Source organism: Leptonotus elevatus, chromosome 21 (genome assembly GCF_054856555.1).
Source record: "Leptonotus elevatus isolate MCC_2025b chromosome 21, RoL_Lele_1.0, whole genome shotgun sequence".
NCBI classification, from domain to species: Eukaryota; Metazoa; Chordata; class Actinopteri; order Syngnathiformes; family Syngnathidae; genus Leptonotus; species Leptonotus elevatus.
In genome coordinates, this window is record NC_141259.1 from 14,722,643 (window position 1) to 14,743,896 (window position 21,254).

At 38.5% G+C, this 21,254-nt stretch overlaps 1 protein-coding gene across 6 annotated transcripts in view; it reads right to left on the minus strand.

The window, feature by feature from the left end:
* Positions 1-16,497: 16,497 nt before the first annotated feature.
* The window catches only part of LOC147156076 (cadherin-7), a 153,712-nt gene continuing 148,955 nt past the window's right edge, over positions 16,498-21,254 (minus strand). For all 6 annotated transcript variants that reach the window (XM_086066223.1, XM_086066224.1, XM_086066225.1 and 3 more), the window contains one exon: positions 16,498-18,493. In XM_086066223.1, the coding sequence (XP_085922349.1) occupies positions 17,925-18,493 (569 nt within the window). In that variant the 3' untranslated portion in view covers positions 16,498-17,924. The remainder of the gene's footprint in view (positions 18,494-21,254) is intronic.

Sequence of the window (21,254 nt, forward strand, 5' to 3'; positions counted from 1 at the left end):
CGGCTTTCAGGTCATAAATATGCATTTTGGGCGACATCATATCCAAGCGTGCCAGTGAGTCAGCATCTGCTTGAGCGCTGACAGACAATCAGCAGCACATTTTACCGGAGCAAAAGTTCCTCATTTGAAATGTATAAAGAACCCCCTCCAAAAAAAATGAGTGCATAATGATGAGCGTTAGCAGCGTAGGTGTCAGCTCGCGGGGTAATTGCGCGGCAAGAGCGTCCCCGCCCCCTTCCGGTTTCGCTAATTGGGCTGAAGGTCAGACGCCGGCAAATTGTGCCTGACGAAGTGAAGTGGCAAGAAAAGACGTCGATCTTTTTCCCTTGCTGGGCCTTTTGTGCTCGACTCGGCTGATGCGCCGGCGACGTCCGCAGGACTCCGTGTTTTTTTGTTTTTTTTTCTTTCACTTGGCCTTATAGATTCCTCAAAGTGGCCCCCGTAGACGCGGGGGTTCACCTGAAGAGGCGGCCGGTACAAAGGCTATTGACGCTTTTCTTCAATGGCGGCCAAGTCGCTCGGCTCCTGTTCTCCTTTGAAAGGCTCGCCCTGCGCGAATACCGCCGCTAATTTCCACTCACCCGCCGGCCCCTTTTCTTTGTGTAATCGTAACCATTACGGCAGCCTTCATCTACAGCACAAAGATCCAAGTGATTCATTTCCAAGCTTTGAACAGCTTTTACGCTTTGACCCGTTCTGACGTTTGACAGCAATGGAAATGATCAAAATGTCGTTCTTTTACCTTGAAATTTGATGACTTTTCTACAGTGACTTAAAATAGACAAAATGGGCAACAGTTAAAAGTCGTATTCTTTTGTACACGTTTCATGAAAGCATCAGCAGTGTTTCTGTGGGTCATTAACTCTGGATTTTGTTGTTGTCATAACTACCATTGCTTTAAGCGACCTCTTAAGGTCCGAGGCTGCATCAAAGCCTTCTGTATGCTCTAGCAGAAAAAAAACCATTAAAAAACGTATAATTACATTTATATAAAATACATAGCATAAAAATTATATAAAAACTTATAAATAAGTTTTTGGGGCCATGGCTATATTTAAAATAGAACGTTTTTATACGTTTTTGGGAGCAAATGAGTTAAAAAGTGATTAAATGGATTTTGAAGTCCAAACAGCATTAAATATGGCGTCCAGATGCATTGAAAACTGTTGTACAATGGAGTCATTATAATGCAATTTAGCAATTATAAATGTGATTTTTTTTTTTTAATCAATTTATTTGTGAGGACTGTTGAATAGTTGTCATTTAGAATGAACGAAATGGCCTGAAGTCCACGCGTTGCTTCATGTTCCAAATACCAAATGCTCTGAATATAAAAAGAAAACTACTGTTCCTGTCACTAACATGAAACACTAATCCCAACTCGTGGCAGAAAAATGACCTCGACACAAATTTATGTTTAGCTTATCTTTTTAACTTTGCCAATTACTGTGAAATTACTGTATCATCGGTCGGCAAAAAATACAACCACATTTTTATTTGGTAACATTTATGCACACTTTGATGTTAATTAACAAAAGTATGAAAACGTAAAAATATAGAAATACCCGAAACAAGGATAACGTTTTCCATTGCAACGCATCACCATCATTTTAATTTATTATTATTATTTTTTTTTTTTTGTGACGATCCATTCCCGAAACACTCAAAGTTACACGAATCTTCCTACACCAGAACGTATTCGGGGATATGTTTGGGTTAAAGCTACCGCATTGTAACCCTGGTTAGCACATGAGAGGGCGCGGCGTAACAAATTTTGCGCAAGACTAGTTTGTCATGACTTGATGAGGGAAAACAACGAGTGATTAAGGAGCTGTAAGATGAAAAGTGGAGTCAATGTCGACCCGAGTGGGAGTGGACGGCGAGCTCGTATCACGTATCGATCCTTTAAGTTGTAGCAGCTAGCATGACCGGAGGCGGGACGGCGAGTTCGGCTCGCATTTCGCAACAATCCATATTCAAGCACTGGTCCTGATCCCCGACATTTCATGACCGCGGCTGTAATGACGTCCTCCGAGAGATACTGCGCAACAGCTCCTTGCCGAGTTTTGGACAAAATGGCGTCTCCCAAAGAGGGCGACATTTAGTTTTGGTGTGAGCACATGTGCCGACCTTCGCACTTTCTGCTGCCCAGTCACTCCATTTCTCAAGTATAAAAAAAATAATAAAAAAAACAACTTTCAAAATGTGTGATCTCAATTTTTAAAGTAAGGTTTCAAATGTGGGTTTTAAAAGTACGTTTTTTTTTAGCTGGGATTAGGGTTCTGAATACTCACAATTTATAGCAGTAACTATAAAATATGGTCTTAAAAATGTGTGACCTCATTTTCAAGGTAGGGTTTCAAATTAGAGTTAGGGTTTGATTGTCGGGTTTTACACTGTTTAGGGTTTCAAAACATGGTCACAATGTATAACAGTGGCTATACAAGAATTGGATTTCAAAAAATCAACTGTCAAAATGTGATTTCAGTCAGTTTTCAAAGTAGGCTTTCAAATTGCAGTTTTAAACTCAAATGAGGAATTCAAGCTCTGGTTGGGTGTTCAAATTATGGTTTTAAAATATGGTTAGGGTTTCAAATTAGCGTCGGGGTTTCAAAAGTCGAGTTTTAAACTATGATTAGGGTTTCAAAGTAGGGTCAAAATTTATAGTTAGCTATACAATTATTGGATACAAAAAATCTAATGTCAAGATGTTTGACCTCAATTTTTAAATTGGGGTTTCAAACTATAGTTAGGCTTTCAAATTAGGGCTTTGAACTATGTTTAGAGTTTCACATTTCAGTTTTAAACTATTGTTAAGGTGTTAAAAAATATATTTTTTTTTAAATAGTTAGTGTATCAAATTAGTTTTTTAAGCAATATTTAGGGTTTTAAATTAGGGTTTTAAACTAATGAGAGTCACAATTTACAACGTGGCTATCAAATTAATGGTGTAAAAATTCAACTGTCAAAGTGTTTGACTTCAATATTCAAAGTAGGGTTTCAAATTAGGGTTTTTAAACTAGGGTTAGGGTTTGCTTGTCTGCTGTCAGGTGGTGACGGTGGCCGAGGCCTCGGGGGTTCCCGCGTGAAACGTGTCATTGATGAAGAGGACGCTCGTTTCAGTGCACGTCGGCCGCCGCGGAAGGATTGATGCCCGCGCGTGACATCAGTCAAGGAGGTCGTTGGAAATCTCCAGCGGGCCCTCGCACTCCCGTTTGCTTGCTTGCCGTCATCCTTCAAAAAACAAAAGAAAAAGCTGACAACTTCCTCCTGCTGCTACTGAAATGAGCAATGACTTTCGCTCCTCTTCATCTTCTCGTGCCTTATTACAAGAGCGCGCGCACACACACGCGGATGATTAGTGAAGTCTCCTTCCTCTAATCTGCAGAATGGAGAAAATTTTGTTTTTTGTTTTTTCCTTCGGTGTCCACGGCGGGTGTGACACGGACTTGATTTAGTCGACTTTGACAGTGCAGAGAGCGATGGCCGCCGCGCAGCGCTAATTAGCTGTCATTCATAATTGATTCAAGTCCGAATGGAAGTAATAAATGGAAATTGAATTTGATTTGGACGGGCTTGGGCGCAAGGGGCGGGGCTTTGCTGTCTTGTCAAATCCATTTTGACGGCGCGCACAGCGCGGCTTTAAACACGGCCGCAGAAATGCAAGATAACTTCATTAAATCGAGTTGAGTTTAGTAGGAAAAAAAAAAGGCCTCCGTTTGTTTTGACTGCTTAAGTACTTTCGAAAGTGAAAAAATGAGGAGCACAAGCAAGGCGAGATACTTGTTTTTTTTTTTTTGTTTTTTTTTTCAGGTTATTCCTCGTTTTCTTTGATAGGCTGTTGTTGCCACATCCACTTTGGCTCAGCTCAACATTTAATGACACTAAATACACTAAAACATTATTTTATTTAGCTTATTCAAATAGCATCAAGGTGGATAGGCTGCTTCAAAGCAAAATGGCTGGTGTTGGGGGCTAATATTTTGTGCCCAACTTTCTGGACACTTTTTTTCATGGAATTTAACCTAAGGTGGTGATTCAAAGCAAAATGGCTGACTTCCTGTTGAGTTTCAGTTTGATACTTTTTTGTATATCCTGTTGTGATAGACACATCCTCCCAATTTTGTGTCAATCGGACAAATTACTGTCGGGGGCTAATTTTTTTCTCTCTCCAATTTTCCAGACACCTTTTTTATGGAATTTGCTCAAATGTGGCTGTTTCAAACCAAAATGGCCGACTTCCTGTTCACTTTTTTGCATAGGTCATTGAGACTTTTTGTACATCCTGTTATGATAGACACATTCCCCCAAATTTTGTGTCAATCGTACAAACTACTGTCAGGGGCTAACTTTTTTCCTACAATTGTCCAGACACCTTTTTTTCATAGAATTTGCCCAAATGTTGCTATTTTAAAGCAAAATGGCTGACTTTCTGTTCAATTTCAATTTGGGTCCTTGAGAACTTTTGTATTTGTACGTCCTGATAGACACATTCTCCCAATTATGTCAATCAGTCCAACCAGCTGATTTTTCTAACATTCCAGGAGGCGCTAGTGAGCAAGTCATTCACTGCCACCCCAGTACAAACTGATTTTCAGTTATATAGCCGTCAATGGCAGTGATTGAAACTTGATCTTTGACGTCTGTTGTCGTTAATGGCACTGAATGAAAATGTTCCGTAAATTTGGTGACGTTTTGGGCATGTTCGAAAAGGCAAATGATTCGCAACAAATGAAATTGTTCCCATTGTACAGGACACTGATACTTCCTGTGCGTGTTTACGTTTAGTAGTAGCGGGCAGGCCGGCGCATTGTGCATGCGCATCCTGCGCGTCGTGTCGGCGTGGCGGATGCGGCGGCAGCCAAGCAGCACATCATTAATAACGGAGACCTTTGAAGATCCCGCATAAATGTCTAATTAGGTTTGCTAACCTTTAGGAAAGACCCGCACCAGAATGCTAAGCAGGGCCGGGGGACGTGCCGCCGCCACCAGTCAACATGTGGGGGGGGCCGACGTGTTGACATTGAGCAGCTTTGTTTGACCCCCCCACCACCGAAAGGAAGGCCACACTTACTTACTTAAATCAGGCAAAGGCGAATCGGAAAGGTTGGCGCTTATGTGGATTGAGATATCTGCATCGGATAATCACGTCATTGTCGGTGAAGCAGCACGTGGCTCCTTTTAGAAGGCTTTTATTGTTGTTATTGTATTGTCAACAATTCTCATAATATGAGGACATTTTCTTGTTCAATTAAATCCCCTATTATGGCTTTAGTCTAGCAGAAATTCCCAATTTGCAGATTTAAAAAAATATAAGAATTTAAACAATAAAAAAAAGAAAAAATGTGCAGTCAGCAAATATATTTTACACAAAATTCCTAATGGCAGGAAGCATTATTATTATTATTATTATTCAACCATTAGCCTTTCTATAGCATTGTTGGAATTACGCTAAAAAATATTTCGAAAATTACTAAATCACAATTTATGATTTCTCCCCCACTAATATTTACATAAATTACATTAATTGTAATAAAAACATGAGGTATGCCCCCCACCCCCCAATCATTTTATGGGTTTAGTTAAAATAATTAAATAAATTTATATATAACAGTCAGCAAACATATTTCACACAAAAGTCTTAATGGAAGGGAGCATTATTATTATTATTATTATTATTAATAATAATATTTATTCAACAATAGCCTTTCTATATATTTTTTTTGCATTTTGTGTTGTCATTATGTTAAAATTAAATAAAAATAATAATATTATGTTAAGCAGCCAACAACAAAAATCATGAAAAACTCTTATTGGCAGCGTAACTCCACGTATTCAACAATTAGCCTTGCTATGGTGTTTTGCATTGTGTGTTAGCATTAAGCTAATTTGACTTTTCTAAGTCAAAGCTGTATGCGGTTGTTTTCGATACCCAACGTGCGATCCTTGTATCCCGAGTCGTTGCTGTGTTTGCACTCGCTTCCATTTTAAGAGTGCCAGCATGCTGCGGGACGCCGATGCGCATTTCCTCTGCCGCAGCCGAGCTGTCCGCCTCCATTAACGAGCCCTCTGATGTTTGTGACAACCCGCGTGTGTGTGCGTGCCATAAATACGTTGCAGCGCATCTGCCTGGGACGTCGTACGTTTTTATTGCCTTGGCGAGGTGAAGTGTTTGATGCCAGGCAACATTTGTGCTGACGCCTCATTTTGTGTTTTTTTTTTTTTCCTCCATGAGGTCACATTTTAGATCTTTTACACCCACGCGAAGATGTTTAAAAAAAAAAAAATTCTACATTTGAACGTTGCCGTCGTGAATGATTAGCGTGACAGCGCGGGAAACGTCCCGCTTGTCAGCATCCGGCGTTTTATTGCCGGCTCGTCATGAAAGATTGCCCGCTTGATGCAATTTCCTTTCGACACCGCGACGACGCACGCGACAATACTTTCATCTTCATCGCGATGAAATCATACACAGCCGGTAAATGGAATTCTCCGTAAGATCTCGGTGAAGCAGCATGTGGCTTGTCATACAAGCTTGTTGTTGTTTGTTACCACAAAGCGGCTGAGGGAAAAATTCAGACACAAGGGAAATAAATGAGGGGAAAAAATGAGAATAATTATGTATGTGGAAAAAAAATTGAAAACATTTAATGAGAAAATATTAGTGTATTATGGAAAAATGTTTTTGAAAAATCACAAGAGAATAGTTACACATTTTCCCTTCTTTTTTTGAGAAATCATTTATATGCTACAAGAAAAAATTGAATGTTTTTTTTTTTTATATAAAAATATTAAGCTAGCTAGAAAAAGTTCTTTTTATGAGAATAAACTCATCAAAAAATATGTTTTTCGCTACATGAGAAAAAAAGCTGTATGTAACCCCAAAAATATTTTAGCAATTTTTTTTTATCCTCCAAGAAATTTTTTTCCATTTTCTAAAGCAAAATATAAAATAATGCAAATATGTTAATTTTCCCAGAAAATTTTCAAGAGAATAGTTTCTTCATTTTTGGGGGGAGAAATCTTCTGGAAGCGTAATGCATTTACTTTAAAAAAAAAAATCCTGTTTTTCTGATCAATTTTTGGGGGGAACTTCGAGTATTTTATTTTTATTTTTATTGAATATTGCTTTACCTGTTTTTCAGAGTAATTTTTTTCAGTTTTTATTTATTTGCCGTTTTTCTGAATATTTTTTCCCTTGTTTTTCGGATTGTTTTTTTATGACAGAAAAAATATTCAGTAAAACAATATTCAGTAAAAAAAAATAAAAAATACTCCAAAAAACAAAGACCCCAAAAACATAGTCAGAAAAACAGGAGGGTGAATGAAATACGCTTTCGTATGATTTATATAGTATTACAAGAAAAAAATTAACCTTAACCTTAAAATTAACATTTTTTAATAAAAATATTAAACTAGCTAAAAAAAAATCCTATATGAGAATAAACTTATAAAAAAAAAAATTTGTTTCATAAGAAAAAAGCTGCATATAACAAAAATGTTTTAGCAAGTTTTTTTCATCTTCCAAGAAAAATTTGAAATTTTCTAAGCAAAATATAAAGTATTGAAAATAAGAAAAAAGCAAATATTATAATTGATTTAAAAAAGCAAATTTTTGAGAAGAATTTGTTAAAAAAAAAAAACAGTTGCATCTTAATTCAAAAAGCAAAAAAAAAAAAAAAAGACAAATAGTATTTTGACTTTTTTTTTGCATGAGCAGGATTGTTGTTACTTTTTGCTACTTCTCGTCCGTCAATGACTTCGTAAACATGGTCGGTGCATTTTCTTCCCTTGTAAGACTCTCATTATCTTACGGTAATTTCCACCAAAGTAAATTTGCCGCCATTGCGGCTGTCAGGCACGTCGACGCCATTTAGTGGGGATAAATGCAGCCGGCACGCTCGTTCGCCAGATGTTCGCTCGTTCCGCGCCGGACGATCGCCAGCCTGCTGACCTTCAAAGCGTGTGGTCGTCCTGCAAAATGTGAAGAAGTCTTGCCATTTCCGGAGATGTCTTTGTGCACGTGTTGCGGCTGATGAGCGCCGCGGTGGTAAAAGACCTCCGTCAGCTGCTGATGGATTTGCAGCGGCGCGTTAAACCTCGCTGATGGATTGAATGGCCTCTTTGAGAGACGATTTACGAGACGCGCTCATTTGAATGCTTCATGCCCACAAACAAACATCAACAAAATCTTCCAATTTTCAAGCCTGTCTTGCCTGTCTTTGGAGGAAAAGACAACAATCGGATTACCACACGGAAAAAAAGTTGAAAATAAAAGTCGGTGTATTGTCAAATAAATGTTGAAAAATTCAGAAAAAAATTTAACTTTACAATAAGAAATTTTATACTACTACTACTACTGCTACTCCTCCACGTTGAAAGGAACCAGTTGAGGTGGCTGGGGCATCTGGTTCGGATGCCTCCTGGGCGCCTCCCTGGGGAGGTGTTCCGGGCATGTCCTACCGGCAGGAGGCCCCGGGGACGACCCACGACACGCTGGAGAGACTACGTCTCACGGCTGGCTTGGGAACGCCTTGGGATCCCATCGGAGGAGCTGGCTGAAGTGGCTGGGGAGAGGGAAGTCTGGGCTTACCTGCTAAAGCTGCTGCCCCCGCGACCTGACCCCGGATAAGCGGAATTGAAGACGGAATGGAACGGAATAAGAAATTTTGCAAAATTAGGGGAAAAAAATGAAATATTTAGATCAAATGTAAAGTTGGTGTATTGTCAAATAAATGTTGAAAATTTCAGAAAAAAAATACTTTACAATAACAAATTTTGATAATTTTTTTAGAAAATCAAAAGTCATGGTGTATTGTCAAATAAGTGTTAAAAAGGTCAGAAAAAAACTGAAACTTTACAATAATACATTTTGCAAAATAAAAAAGAAAGTTGAAATATTTTGAGGAACTGAAAAGTTGGTGTATTGTCAAATAAATGTTGAAAATTTGAGAAAAAACTGAAACTTAACAATAAGAAATTTTGCAAAATGACAAAAAAAAGTTGAAATATTTTGAGAAAATGAAAATTGGTGTATTGTCAAATAAATGTTGAATATTTCAGAAAAAAACGGAAGCTTTACAATAACAAATTTTGATAAATTACAAATAAAGTTGAAATATTTTTTAGAAAATCAAAAGTCATGGTTTATTGTCAAATAAGTGTTAAAAAGGTCAGTAAAAACTGAAACTTTACAATAATACATTTTGCAAAATAAAAAAAAAACGTTGAAATATTTTGAGAAAATAAAGTTGGTGTATTGTCAAATAAATGTTGAAAAATTCATGAAAAAACTGAAATTTTACAATAAGAAATTTTGCAAAATTACAAAAAAAAAAGTTGAAATATTTTGAGAAAATGAAAAGTTGGTGTATTGTCAAATAAATGTTGAAAATTTCAGGAAACAGAAACTTTACAATAAGAAATTTTGCACAAAAAAAAAGAAGTTTACTGTGAAAACGTTCCAAGAAAAAAAAAATCAAAAAGCACAAAACCGTTTTAGTTTTACAGTAGAAGGCCAACAAAAATCTTGGGGTATTTGGTATGCCGGTGTATATACAGCGGAAAAGTTGTTTGACGGTCGTGTCGTGTGCAGGAAAGACGCGTTTGTGACGGCGCTCGGTACGCGCGGGGTCTTCGGAGACCTCCAATTTTCTGAGCGAGCAAGCAAACGATATGTTAATGGCAAACGGCAGCCGATGGGAGATGGCGCCATTGCCCCCCAGGGGGCGCTCGTCACGCCCACAGCTGCCGTAAACACAAACAACTCGTTGCTCCTCTTGAGGACAATTAGCGTATGCACGCGACATCTCACAAGACTTTTCAACGGAATGACGACAAGTCCAAAAAGGGGGAATATTGTGTTGTTTACAGGTCGAGAAGTTCATGGAGAAAAATAATAATAATAACGTCAATGTGTTATGATTAAAAGTAAGGGGAAAAAAAGTTGCAATGTTACAAAATAATATTTTGCTTTGAAGAGAAAAAGAAATGTGGTCATAGCTTTCTGGGTTGAAATTTTACAATAAAAAAAAAAGTTCTGATGTTTGAGGAAAAATGTGGGTACAGTTTTTAAAAAATAATTTTTTTAATGAAAATAAATTCCGCTTTTGCATTGAAAATTACAAAAAACTTTTAAGTTCATCAGATCTTTTAAATATTTATTTTTATTTATTTTATTATATTAATTAATCAATTTATTTTGTAATCCTGCAAAACCCTTTTAGTCATTTTACCAGATTATTGTTAAAGATTTTTTTTTAACGTGAAGGAATAAAAAAAAAAATACTATTAATGTTTTTCCCACTTATAGATTAATTTTTGGGGAATTTTACAATAATAATTTTGCCCAAAAAACACGTTTTTGCAATCTTCAAAATTATGGGATTTTTTATGTTTATTTAATAACAATTTCATTGTTAGAGAAAATTATTTTTTTAAATGATAGACAAATTTATAAAAAAAAAAGTCCTGATTTATTGAGAAACACATTCAGGTGCTAAAACTTCCATCTCATGAAACTCCACTCATGTTTCCACCTTAAGTATCTTAACATTATGACTTGACTCTTGGCTTTTCTCTTATGAACGTCTCCGTCATGCATGACTTTTGGCGTTGAACGTACCGGCGGATTCGGAGACTTTGCTCAGCAGGGGAATGTTTCCAGAATCCCCCCCACAAAATCCTCCCCCTGCCCCCACCTGGCGGCATGTGCAGCGTGCGCAGCATCTGGCCATTGTGATGGAAGGTAAAAGGAAACGACAGGCCATTTGAAGATGCTCCAGTGGCGGCGTGATGAATAATACAGCGGGTGCGAGCGAGCCGCTTCAAAGTTGAACGTCTCACCGGGATGCGAGAAAGCCAGCGAGGGGCGGCGGCGAGATTAGGCCGACACCGAGTCAAGACCTGGTCAAAGTCAATTAAATGCACGGCGGATAATTTGCTCTTCTCTTGTACTTTTTAATTTTTCTTTAAAAAAAACAAAAAATAAAAAAAGGCCAGGCTGTCAGCCAATCACCACAAAAGAGTTCAAGACACACCAAAATTGAAACATTACCTGAAAAAAAAAACAGTTTCACAACAAAAAGTTTTGAAATTTACCCAACATGGTTAACAAAATGGAGATTTTTTTAGAAGATCTTTTGAAATTTTTCATTTCTACACAGAAAAAAACTAAAAGTTGCTATATTGGCTTGTACGTAACAGAAAAATTCAAATTTGAAGAAGAAAAAAATTAGGAGCTTTTGCTGTGCATTGAAAAAAGTTACGATCATTTAAAGAAATTGTTTATAATCAAGAATATATTTTTAGTTTTTATATTGTAAAAAAATTACCTTGAACAATTTTTTTTTTGAACTGAAGAAAAACTTTAAGAAAAAAGTGGAATTTCTCACCAAAAACCTTGAATGAAAACAAAACATGTTGCATCATGTGAAAAAAGTTAATATGATCATTTAAAAAAAATTACTTTGAATTTACAAGAAACAAATTTAAACTTTACAGGAAGGAATTTTACACGTTAAGTTTTACAAAAACATTTTGATCAGTTATGAGGGAAAACCTTTTAAGTTATTTTTTTCATTTTCTGTAGTTTTGCACCATTTTTTTTGTTTTTATGTTAAACTGCTATTTCAAATGATTATAAATTGCCTGACCCCAAGAAAGAATGCACAGAACATTCAGTTTTTTTTTATTCTGATAAAAAATAAAATCATATATATATATAAAAGAAAATTTCACTGGAAAACCTCCAAAATCACAATTTTCATCACCTTGATTCAGCAAATTTGTAACTACTTGAAGCAGGCTATCTTGGATTGTCCCACGTCCTAATTGTTCTCGTGAAAGATGTATCCACCAGGGGTTAGAAGAGAAGTATCAGATTAAACACACAAGGGTTTTAAATAACGTTTTTTTTTACTCTAAGATGATGCAATAAGGCTCAGAAATGCTTGTATCAAATTTGATACATTTGGCAATTTAGGGTTAAGAACAATTTCAAGATGAAAAAAAAATCTTGAAATTTTACAATTATTTTTTAATAAGAAAAAAAACTTGCAATTGTACGACACCCAAAAAATTGTTGATTTTTATTTTTTTTTTAATTACTGGAAAAAAGTTGACTTATGTCAACTGGTTTGGACAAATGGCCCTCGATGCCTTTACGAGTGCCATCAAAAGTGGCTTTGCAAACGCTGCAAATTTGAATCGCTGGTGGCGAGCCTCCAAACAAGGCAACCAAATACAACTGGTTTGGTTGAAGCGAATCTTGGTCATGTGGTTGATTCGCCCCATGGGCCCACCCGGCGTCTTGTAGCATGTAAACGTTTTGCATGTCGACATGATAAACAAACACTTAACGGCGCCCACGCGTTGAGAGCGCCATCAGTCCCGGCTCGCCTAATGAGGATGAAAACGCGTTTGAGTACAAAGCGCCGCTAATTAGGCCGCCGTCAATTACGCCTCATTAGCGCCCGTGTCGTCCTGACAGCTTGGAACTTGGACGTCATTGTCGTTGATTTTATTTTGGAGAAGAAAAACAAAAACACAACTGGACGCAGACTTTGTGGCTGTAAGGAAACAAATTTACGTGAACAAATTATCAGAATATTTTGAGATTGTGGAATACTGTTGCAAAAAAAATAATAATCAAAAGTTAAACTAAATGGAAACGAGACAAAAATATAAAAGGAGAATTCAAATTTACGGGAAAAATTGTGGTTCTGTTAGTTATGAGATAAAATTTAAATTTTTACAAGAATTTTTGGGGGCAGTTTAAAAATTTGCAATATTACAAAAATACTGTATGATATAAAGACTAGTTTTTCTCTTGCATGCAAAAAAAATCGTAAAATTGTAGTACAACAATTTGAAATTTAACAAGAAAAAAATTTGAGTAAAAAATTAGAAAACAAATAAAACCAGAATAAAAAAAGTTAAGATAAAGTTGACATTTTTATTAGATTTTTTTTTAATGAGAATTTTTTTTGTGAAAAAAAAAATTATTTTACTGACCTTTACTTGAAAAAAAGTAGACAGTTTACAGTTTACAGTTTAAAACCTTGCAGTATTACAAGAATGCCGTAAGATTTAAAAAAATATATATATATATATGTATTACAAGACAAATTGTACCATTACGTGTAAAAAAGAAAAATGATTGAACGGCAGCAAAAAAGAAAAGAATGAAAGATAGAAGTTGAAACAGTTGAGAAAAGAAAACCCCAAAAAGTTGACCTTTCCAGCACTTACTAGTCATTTTTTAAATAATAAAAGCCTTACTATACATGGTATTTTTTTTAAGAAATGTCTTACTATACAATGTATAATCAGGCATTTATACATTGTCATCTTTAAAAAAAAAAAGCCTTACTGTACATGTTTTTATGTCTATTCTTAACATAAATGTAAATAATATAATAATAATAAATAATTATAGCACTAAAAACATGGTGATTTTTTTGACGTAATAAAAGCCTTACTATACATGGTCTTATTTTTTTAAAGTATACTAAAGCTTTAATATACTCAACTTTTTTTATTTTATTTTTTATAAAGCACTTTAAAACAAAGTGCGGTACTTTGAACAGAAATCAGTCATGATTTATTTATTTATTAATTTTTTTAAACATAATTAAAGCCCCAACTACATGGTCATCTTTTGATAAAAAAAAAAAAAAATTGAGACGGTCAATTGTCATTGTTGCACCGCTTATGTGAAGGATATGCGATACTTTTCATCGGAATCTAGATATATATTCAATTGCGAGAATACAAATATATACACACGTGTTTTGTTTTGTTTGTTTGCATCACGTTGCTGCAGGCCGACTGCAAACTCTGCTGAGAAAGAAAATAAAAGCACAGCCTGACGCCGTGACGCTTCTTCTTCTTTCTATCTGTCGCTTTTGCTCAGTGCCACCAGCCTTCGTCCAGCTGAGACTTCCTCCTTTCTGTGATGTCTTTTCTCTTCCTCTGAAGCCGAAAGAAAAGAAAGTCTTTGCTTTGCAGTCGTGTTTGTTTGCTGCTGGCTGACCACACAAAAATTTGATTTAAGTTGACTTGACTTGGGCTATGTTACATTTTGTCAGTTTTATAAAAATAAAATCATGAACTTTCCCAACTTTCATTGTATGCATTATTTTCGTATCACAAAAAACTGAGTTCAAATTGCAATCAGTGTTAGCACAAAGCAAGAAAGCAAAAAAAAGAAGAAAAAAAAAAGTAGTCAGGATGAGGCTACGAAATCAGATGAATTTTATTTGGGGTTAATCGGGGCATTTACGCTAATCTTGAATGTGATTGGTTAATTCTGAACACGCCCACACCTATCATGGGTGTGTACACTTTTGCAACCACAGTATCTCAGTTGACTTTTCAAAAGTTGCAAGTGGCAAAAGATTTTTTTTCACATCACAAAGACCACTTGAAATGGAAGGGGGGTGTAGACTTTTTCTACCCACCATATATTTCAGTCACATGCCTGTCTGGAATTGTCCGTTTCTCCGCCGGGCCAATTTGGCGCCACTGATGCTGGCTTGCGATAAGAATGTCAGTTGGTGGCGGCCAATCAGCGGAGGGCCCACGTCGGCGCTGATAGCGAATAGCGTCGCCTGATTGCCTCTAAGCATTCCCGCGGCATTCATCTTCTTGTCGAACGCGTCGTCCTGATTTTGATTGACATCCGTCCAAGATGTCCGCTTTGTGTGCCGTAAAGTCGCCCGCCGCTTGTTTATTTATGCCGTTGAAGTTTTGGCAGCGGCTCTTCGATGAACGAGTGTTTTCGTCTCGCCATTTGTGAATCATAAGGAGCACTTAGCCACATGCTAATCGGCGCTCACGCTAAGATCGGCACTTGTGCTCGTTTGTGTCAGAGAGTCAGAAGTTCGAGCGAGATGGATTTCTTGATTATTATTATTTACACATTCATACATTTTGTTTTTTTAGCTAAGTTGTGTCGAATCTGCAGCTCTCCGTCATTCACTTGCATTTACCTAAAGTATGCTAGCTTCTGATTGGTTAGTGTTTAGTCAGCTGATCAGGAAGTGCATGACAAGTAAAGTTGAAATTAAGTCGTAATTTTTTGTGTTTTTTCTCGCAAGTCTACCACTTAAAAAAAAACAAAAAGTCTCAAATTTGCCACTTTATAAAGTGGCAAATTTATGAGTTTTTTTCTCCGAATGCTGTCCTCTAAAAAAATATATATTCATACGTGGCCCTAATATGCCGTCGTAGATAACCGATTAATTGGCTGATTAATTTAAAAAATACATCATGAATACAACTTTATTGATTCCTTAACACCTTCAACAAAGATTTGAATTAATGGCCACCATTTTTCATTATAAATATATATTTTTTTAAATGTTGGTTAACTTTTGTTTTTCCAAATTGAATTAGTTTTAATCTGTTTTTAGAGCAAATTTTTTAGTTTTTATTATTTTTTATTTTCCTGTAAAGAATTTGTTTTAGTGAAGGATTAATTAGTTGTAATATTAGTTTTTTAATGAATTATTGGCCACCGTTTTTCATTATAAATATATATTTTTTTAAATGTTGGTTAACTTTTGTTTTTTCCAAATTGAATTAGTTTTAATCTGTTTTTAGAGCAAATTTGTTAGTTTTTATTATTTTTTATTTTCCTATAAAGAATTTGTTTTAGTGAAGGATTAATTAGTTGTAATATTCGTTTTTTTAATGAATTATTGGCCAATCTATAAAGTGTTGAAAAAAGCGACATAATAAGCTGACGGTTTTCCAAAAAACGACGAATGTGTGATAGTTCGGACGACACCGCGTGTCGAATAACACCGTTTCTCAGTAGGAGATTCCACGCAAAGAGCCCATTAACGCGCCCCCTAAAATAGTTTTCTTGTACGTGACAAAGCAATTATTTTGAGTCTGCTTTATCACGCGTCAGTTTGTCGACTTTGCGCGCCGAGACTTTGAGCCGATACGTGAAAAAAAAAAAAAGGACACTGCGACAACTCTGCAGTTTGACTGAATAGCAATTTTATTTCATGAAAAAAAAGACAGAATAAAAAGTCACAATCCTGCCTGCTGAAAACAAATTGCAACACCCATCAGTTGTACGTGAAAGTGTGGGAAAAAACACACACAAAAAACAAAACAAAAAAAAATGACACGATTATCATACAGTTTGTGTTCCATTAATGAAGGTGACCAAATATGCTGGACTACAGACGCAAAAACTTCAAACTTGCACCTCAACGCCGTACGGCTGGCGAACGACTCCTCTTCGTCTTCTAGCATCTAAATGGCATCAGTGTCACAATCAAGCGCAATAAGAATGCCCCCCCCCCCCCAAAAAAAAAAAAACACTAAAACAAACCCAAGCCCAACTGGACCCCGCAAAGCCAAATCGGCTCATCACAAATAATGACTCTTCTTCCTTAGCATAATGCGCTACTTGTTGAAGACGCCCCCCCCCACCCCCCACCCTTAAAAACAAAGCAAACTTACATTGCTCACAAAAAGTTTCAGGATGATCCCAAAGTGGCTCATTTGATTTGGCTTTCTCAAAACTTTTGAAGATTTGAAGGTCTACAAAAAACTGGCATGGCTGAAGGTCCCAATTGGTGGGAGGCGAGAGTTCAAAGCAAACGTGCTGAAGCAGCATTTAGCTGTTACGCTGCACGGAAATAAAATAATATAAAATATATAAAAAATAAAATATGCCGACAGAAGTGTAGTCAGCCCCCCAAGCTTTTGAATCCTAAATTTAAAAAAAAACGGCTTTCTCCGACCCAAGGTCTGTTAGAGCATATCGATAATCAATTTGATTCTTCTTCAATTATTTTACCTTTGAACGTTGTTTTGTGAATTTTGTGTAAGAAACACGCTAGAGAAATAAAGTTTTCTTGTAAGGCAAAATTCCTAACAAACGTTTGCTCCGTGAACATTTCCGAGGATTTTCACTGTAATGCCTTTCGGTGACTCTTCCAGTCTCGCTGTATCTCTGTGAAAACTAGCGCAGTCACTCTCAAATATTTTTTAGAATCAATGAATCTATCAAATATTCAATCGGTTAATCGACTAATCGCTTCCTTTTATTTTTGCATTAAAGTGTATTACAACATTTTCTCCCCCCGATTATTGTTTATTAACCAGTGATTGGCGATGTGTTAATTTTGACAAGAAATGTTCATTTAGTTTGAGTTAGTCTTTTGACTAAAATTAATTCAAGTTGTAGTCCTAATTTCGGATTGTATTTTAGTTTTAATCAAATTTTAGTCGACGAAAAAAAGCCATTTTTGTCGACTTAAATTGACATTTTTGATTGATATTTTCCTTCAGCATACGTTTCAACTTTTATGCAGGAAATTATAACACAGCAATTTTTAACTGTGGTTTAACACGCAAGACATATTTAATACAAACGGTGTCTTTATTCATTAATGTTGAACTGACAATACTTTAGTTTTCACCCCCCCAAAAAAAACGTGCAAAACGTCGGCCGTGCATTCAAAAAGTTTGGAGAAGGTCATTCGAAGTTCACCTGAAAAGCTTGTCGTGCATTTTGGGTTCATCCTGAAATTTCACCTGAAACTGGAACATTTCCAAACTTTTTGCGAGTCGCGAACGTCTGCGCCGTCTCGGTCATCCAAGTCATGATGATGCGCACGATTTGAATCGAGGCAAGTGGACTCGACCAACAAGAGTCCAGTTGACTCGACCTCAGATCCCATTTCTCCAAGTGATCATCTTTTCCGCAAAAAGGACGGCAGGTCGGACCGTTGGCGCCGTCTCGCGCCCAGTGGAAACGCTCGTCCGAGTCCGTCGCGCAGCCCCAAAGAGAAATCTTGAAACATTTGAAGTCGTTTCCATCCCGGGAACTTGTTGAAGAGTCTTCCGCTCGACTTCCTTCAATCTCTCTCCCCCGTGTCGTAATAAAACTCTCACCGTCAGTGTCGGGAAAAAACGGCCCCGCCTCCGCCCGCTGCGGCACCGTCGACGTTGCCGTACATGTCGGCCAGCTTCTTAAAGCGCGGCCCCCAGCTGCTGAGGTAATCGTAGTTCTGTTCCGAGTCGGTGCTGAGCGACTCCAGCGAGCTGAGCGAGTCGGCCACCGAGCCGCTGCCCTCGAAGGCGTACGTCTGCAGAGAGTCGTAAGGCGGCGCCGACGGGTCCACGTCGGCGTCCTTGAGCCGCTCCCAGATGAACTCGCGGAACACCACGTTGTCCGGGAGCGACTTGTACGCCGGGCGGGCCGCCCCCGCACCCGCCGCCGTCGCCGCCGCGCTTGACGTGTAATGGAAGAAAGTGGGCGTGTCCGGGGTGACGTCCCGCCGCGCGCCGGGGTCGCGGATGGCGTTGAGGTTGCGCAGGGCGACCATGTCGAAGGCCTCCGTGTCCTCCTCGCCGCCGCCCTCGTCGTCGTAGCGGACGATGTTCTCGCGGATGTCGCGCTCCTCCTCCAGGATGAGCGGAACTTTCCGCCGGCGCCGCATGGTCACGATGAGAAGGACCATCACTGCGGGAGACACGGCCCGAGTCAATATCGGGTGACGAGCGGCGTGAAGTCGTAACATTGTTGACGGCGCCATTAGGAAAAGCTCGGGGACACTTGAGACGCGGCGGAAAAGCAACATTTCATCTTGACGTTTATAACAACGAGAAGCGAGAGTGAAATGCGGTCGGAGGAGGCGTAATGGCCGACCTGATGGCTAATTTGTCCAAAGCGAAAGCTGTGCCGCTGAAAGTCGCATTTAAAGGCACACTTTGGATGCACCGAAGCACTTTGAAACTGAAGTACTGGCTCACGTAGCAAAGTATCAAATGAATCATCCGAATTGTTATTCTACAAGAAACGCCGATTCCTTATTCTTTGGAACCGTAACAACCACCGAATCAGTAATCGGTGTTCTTTGTGAAAGGGGCCAACGCAAAATGTTGAGGACCAAGGAGACCCAATCGTTTTAAAACATCGGCGCAAAAGTGGAAATCAGGGTGCTCAATTTGGTACTTTTTTCCCTGGGTGGCTGCGCTGTGCGAAAGGGGGCCAACACATCTCTGTGTGAAAGGCACCTTATCATAGGTGACATAGTAACTGCATAAGACTAGAAAAACTAAGAGTGGCTAATCATAATGCATTTCATCACGTGTGACATAGTAACGGTATAAAACTAGAAAAACTAAGAGTGGCTAATCATCATACTTTGGCACAGGTGACATAGTAACTACATACGACTAGAAAAACTAAGAGTGGCTAATCATAATGCATTTCATCACGTGTGACATAGTAACTGCATAAGACTAGAAAAACTAAGTGGCTAATCATAATGCATTTCATCACGTGTGACATAGTAACTGTATAAAACTAAGAGTGGCTAATCATCATACTTTGGCACAGGTGACATAGTAACTGCATACGACTAGAAAAACTAAGAGTGGCTAATCATAATGCATTTCATCACGTGTGACATAGTAACTGCATAAGACTAGAAAAACTAAGTGGCTAATCATAATGCATTTCATCACGTGTGACATAGTAACTGTATAAAACTAGAAAAACTAAGAGTGGCTAATCATCATACTTTGGCACAGGTGACATAGTAACTGCATACGACTAGAAAAACTAAGAGTGGCTAATCATAATGCATTTCATCACGTGTGACATAGTAACTGTATAAAACTAGAAAAACCAAGATTGGCTAATCATCATACTTTGGCACAGGTGACATAGTAACTGCATACGACTAAAACAACCGAGAGTGGCTAATCATAATACATGCCATCATGCGTGACATAGTAACTGTATAAGCGTAGACAAACTAAGACATATATACAGCATACGTCAACATAAGGGACATCGTAACTGCATAAGCAACTGGCAACATGAATATCATAACCCAACGACCCATAACAGCTCAAAAACTAATACTATAAGAATTAAGTTATCACGTGGACCAGCAAATGCCAAAGTTACCCGTAAATGCAACAAAGTCCTCGTCTGCAGTCCTCATCCATGCACACGTTCACAAACTCAATTCCGAGATTATTAGCATTAGAACAATTTTCCTCGTAAGAAACACAACTTTATTCGGATTCCGCCGTGTTAGTTCCACAACGCATCAAATCGGAATTAACCAAACAAGCTAAATATCGAGTTGGTTCTATTTCTTCTTGTCACAACCCGTAAAGGGCGCCATGTTTATACCCGCTCGCCATCGCCATTCTGCCTGTGAAGCAGGAAGCGTCGGAGATCCAAGCGGCCCCGGGTTCTCGCTTGCCATGCATTAGCAGCTGAAAATAACTCCCCGCCCAAGCGAGCTGGCAAACGTCTTAACGATGCTCAAATCCATCAACGTCAAACTGCTGCCAGCGAGAAATCATTCCGTGAGCCCACGTTTCTTTTTTGGCGGTGGGCGCGAGCGAGGCAGGAAGAAGATGGCGGCCCACTTCAGAGTCGCTAATAAGGCAGCGAACGGAAGAAGTGCGAGGGAGGCACGCGGGAGACCAACGGACGAAACGCCCCGAACGCTCGCAGCGGCGAACGTGCCGAGCAACTCGGCCCAGAAATTCGTCGCAGTTCTTCGGAATTTCGGATTGATGCGGTGAGAAGCGAATTGGGAGACGTTCGGCGCCGCTTCCCAGGGAACTTCTTCAAGCGTTCGTGCCTGCCAGGCGGTTTGGAAAGCAGCCAATGTTCAATCAACGAACCCGGTGAGAAAATGTCAGGCGCCGCCGGTCCAGTCGGGCAGTCCATAAAATTAGACGACTTTTTTTTTTTTTTTTCGCTTTTAGTGTTTGTCAATCAATAGCGAACAAGGGGACCTCCCAGCATGCACTGCTGCGTATATCTCGAGGTGCCACTGAGCAGTCCGCAAGAAAGTGCAATGCAAAGACTTGGACTTAAAGTTATGAGAGGATTTGACTAAAAATGAAATTGTCTGATTGACTTCAAAATGGCGTTATCGACCTGTAACAGAATTTAACTTATGGTTAACAAAACAAAGACCCCCCCCAAAAAAAATCATAAACTGGAGACGTGGCGGGGAATGTTCGATTCTAACCAATCAATAACGAAGACGCTTTATTATTGATCGGTTTCTGGCTTGTCAATCACGCTTCTTACGAATGTACGTAACGTAGCTAGCGTAGGTCGCTAACGTGACGCGGCGGCGGCGGCGTAGCTTCGTCCTACTGTCGCTAACTCCTCGCGCGTGTCTTCAAACGTTAACCGACAATAGCAGCGAAAAGGATGCCGGACCGCTGAGCCGTAAAAGAAAGAC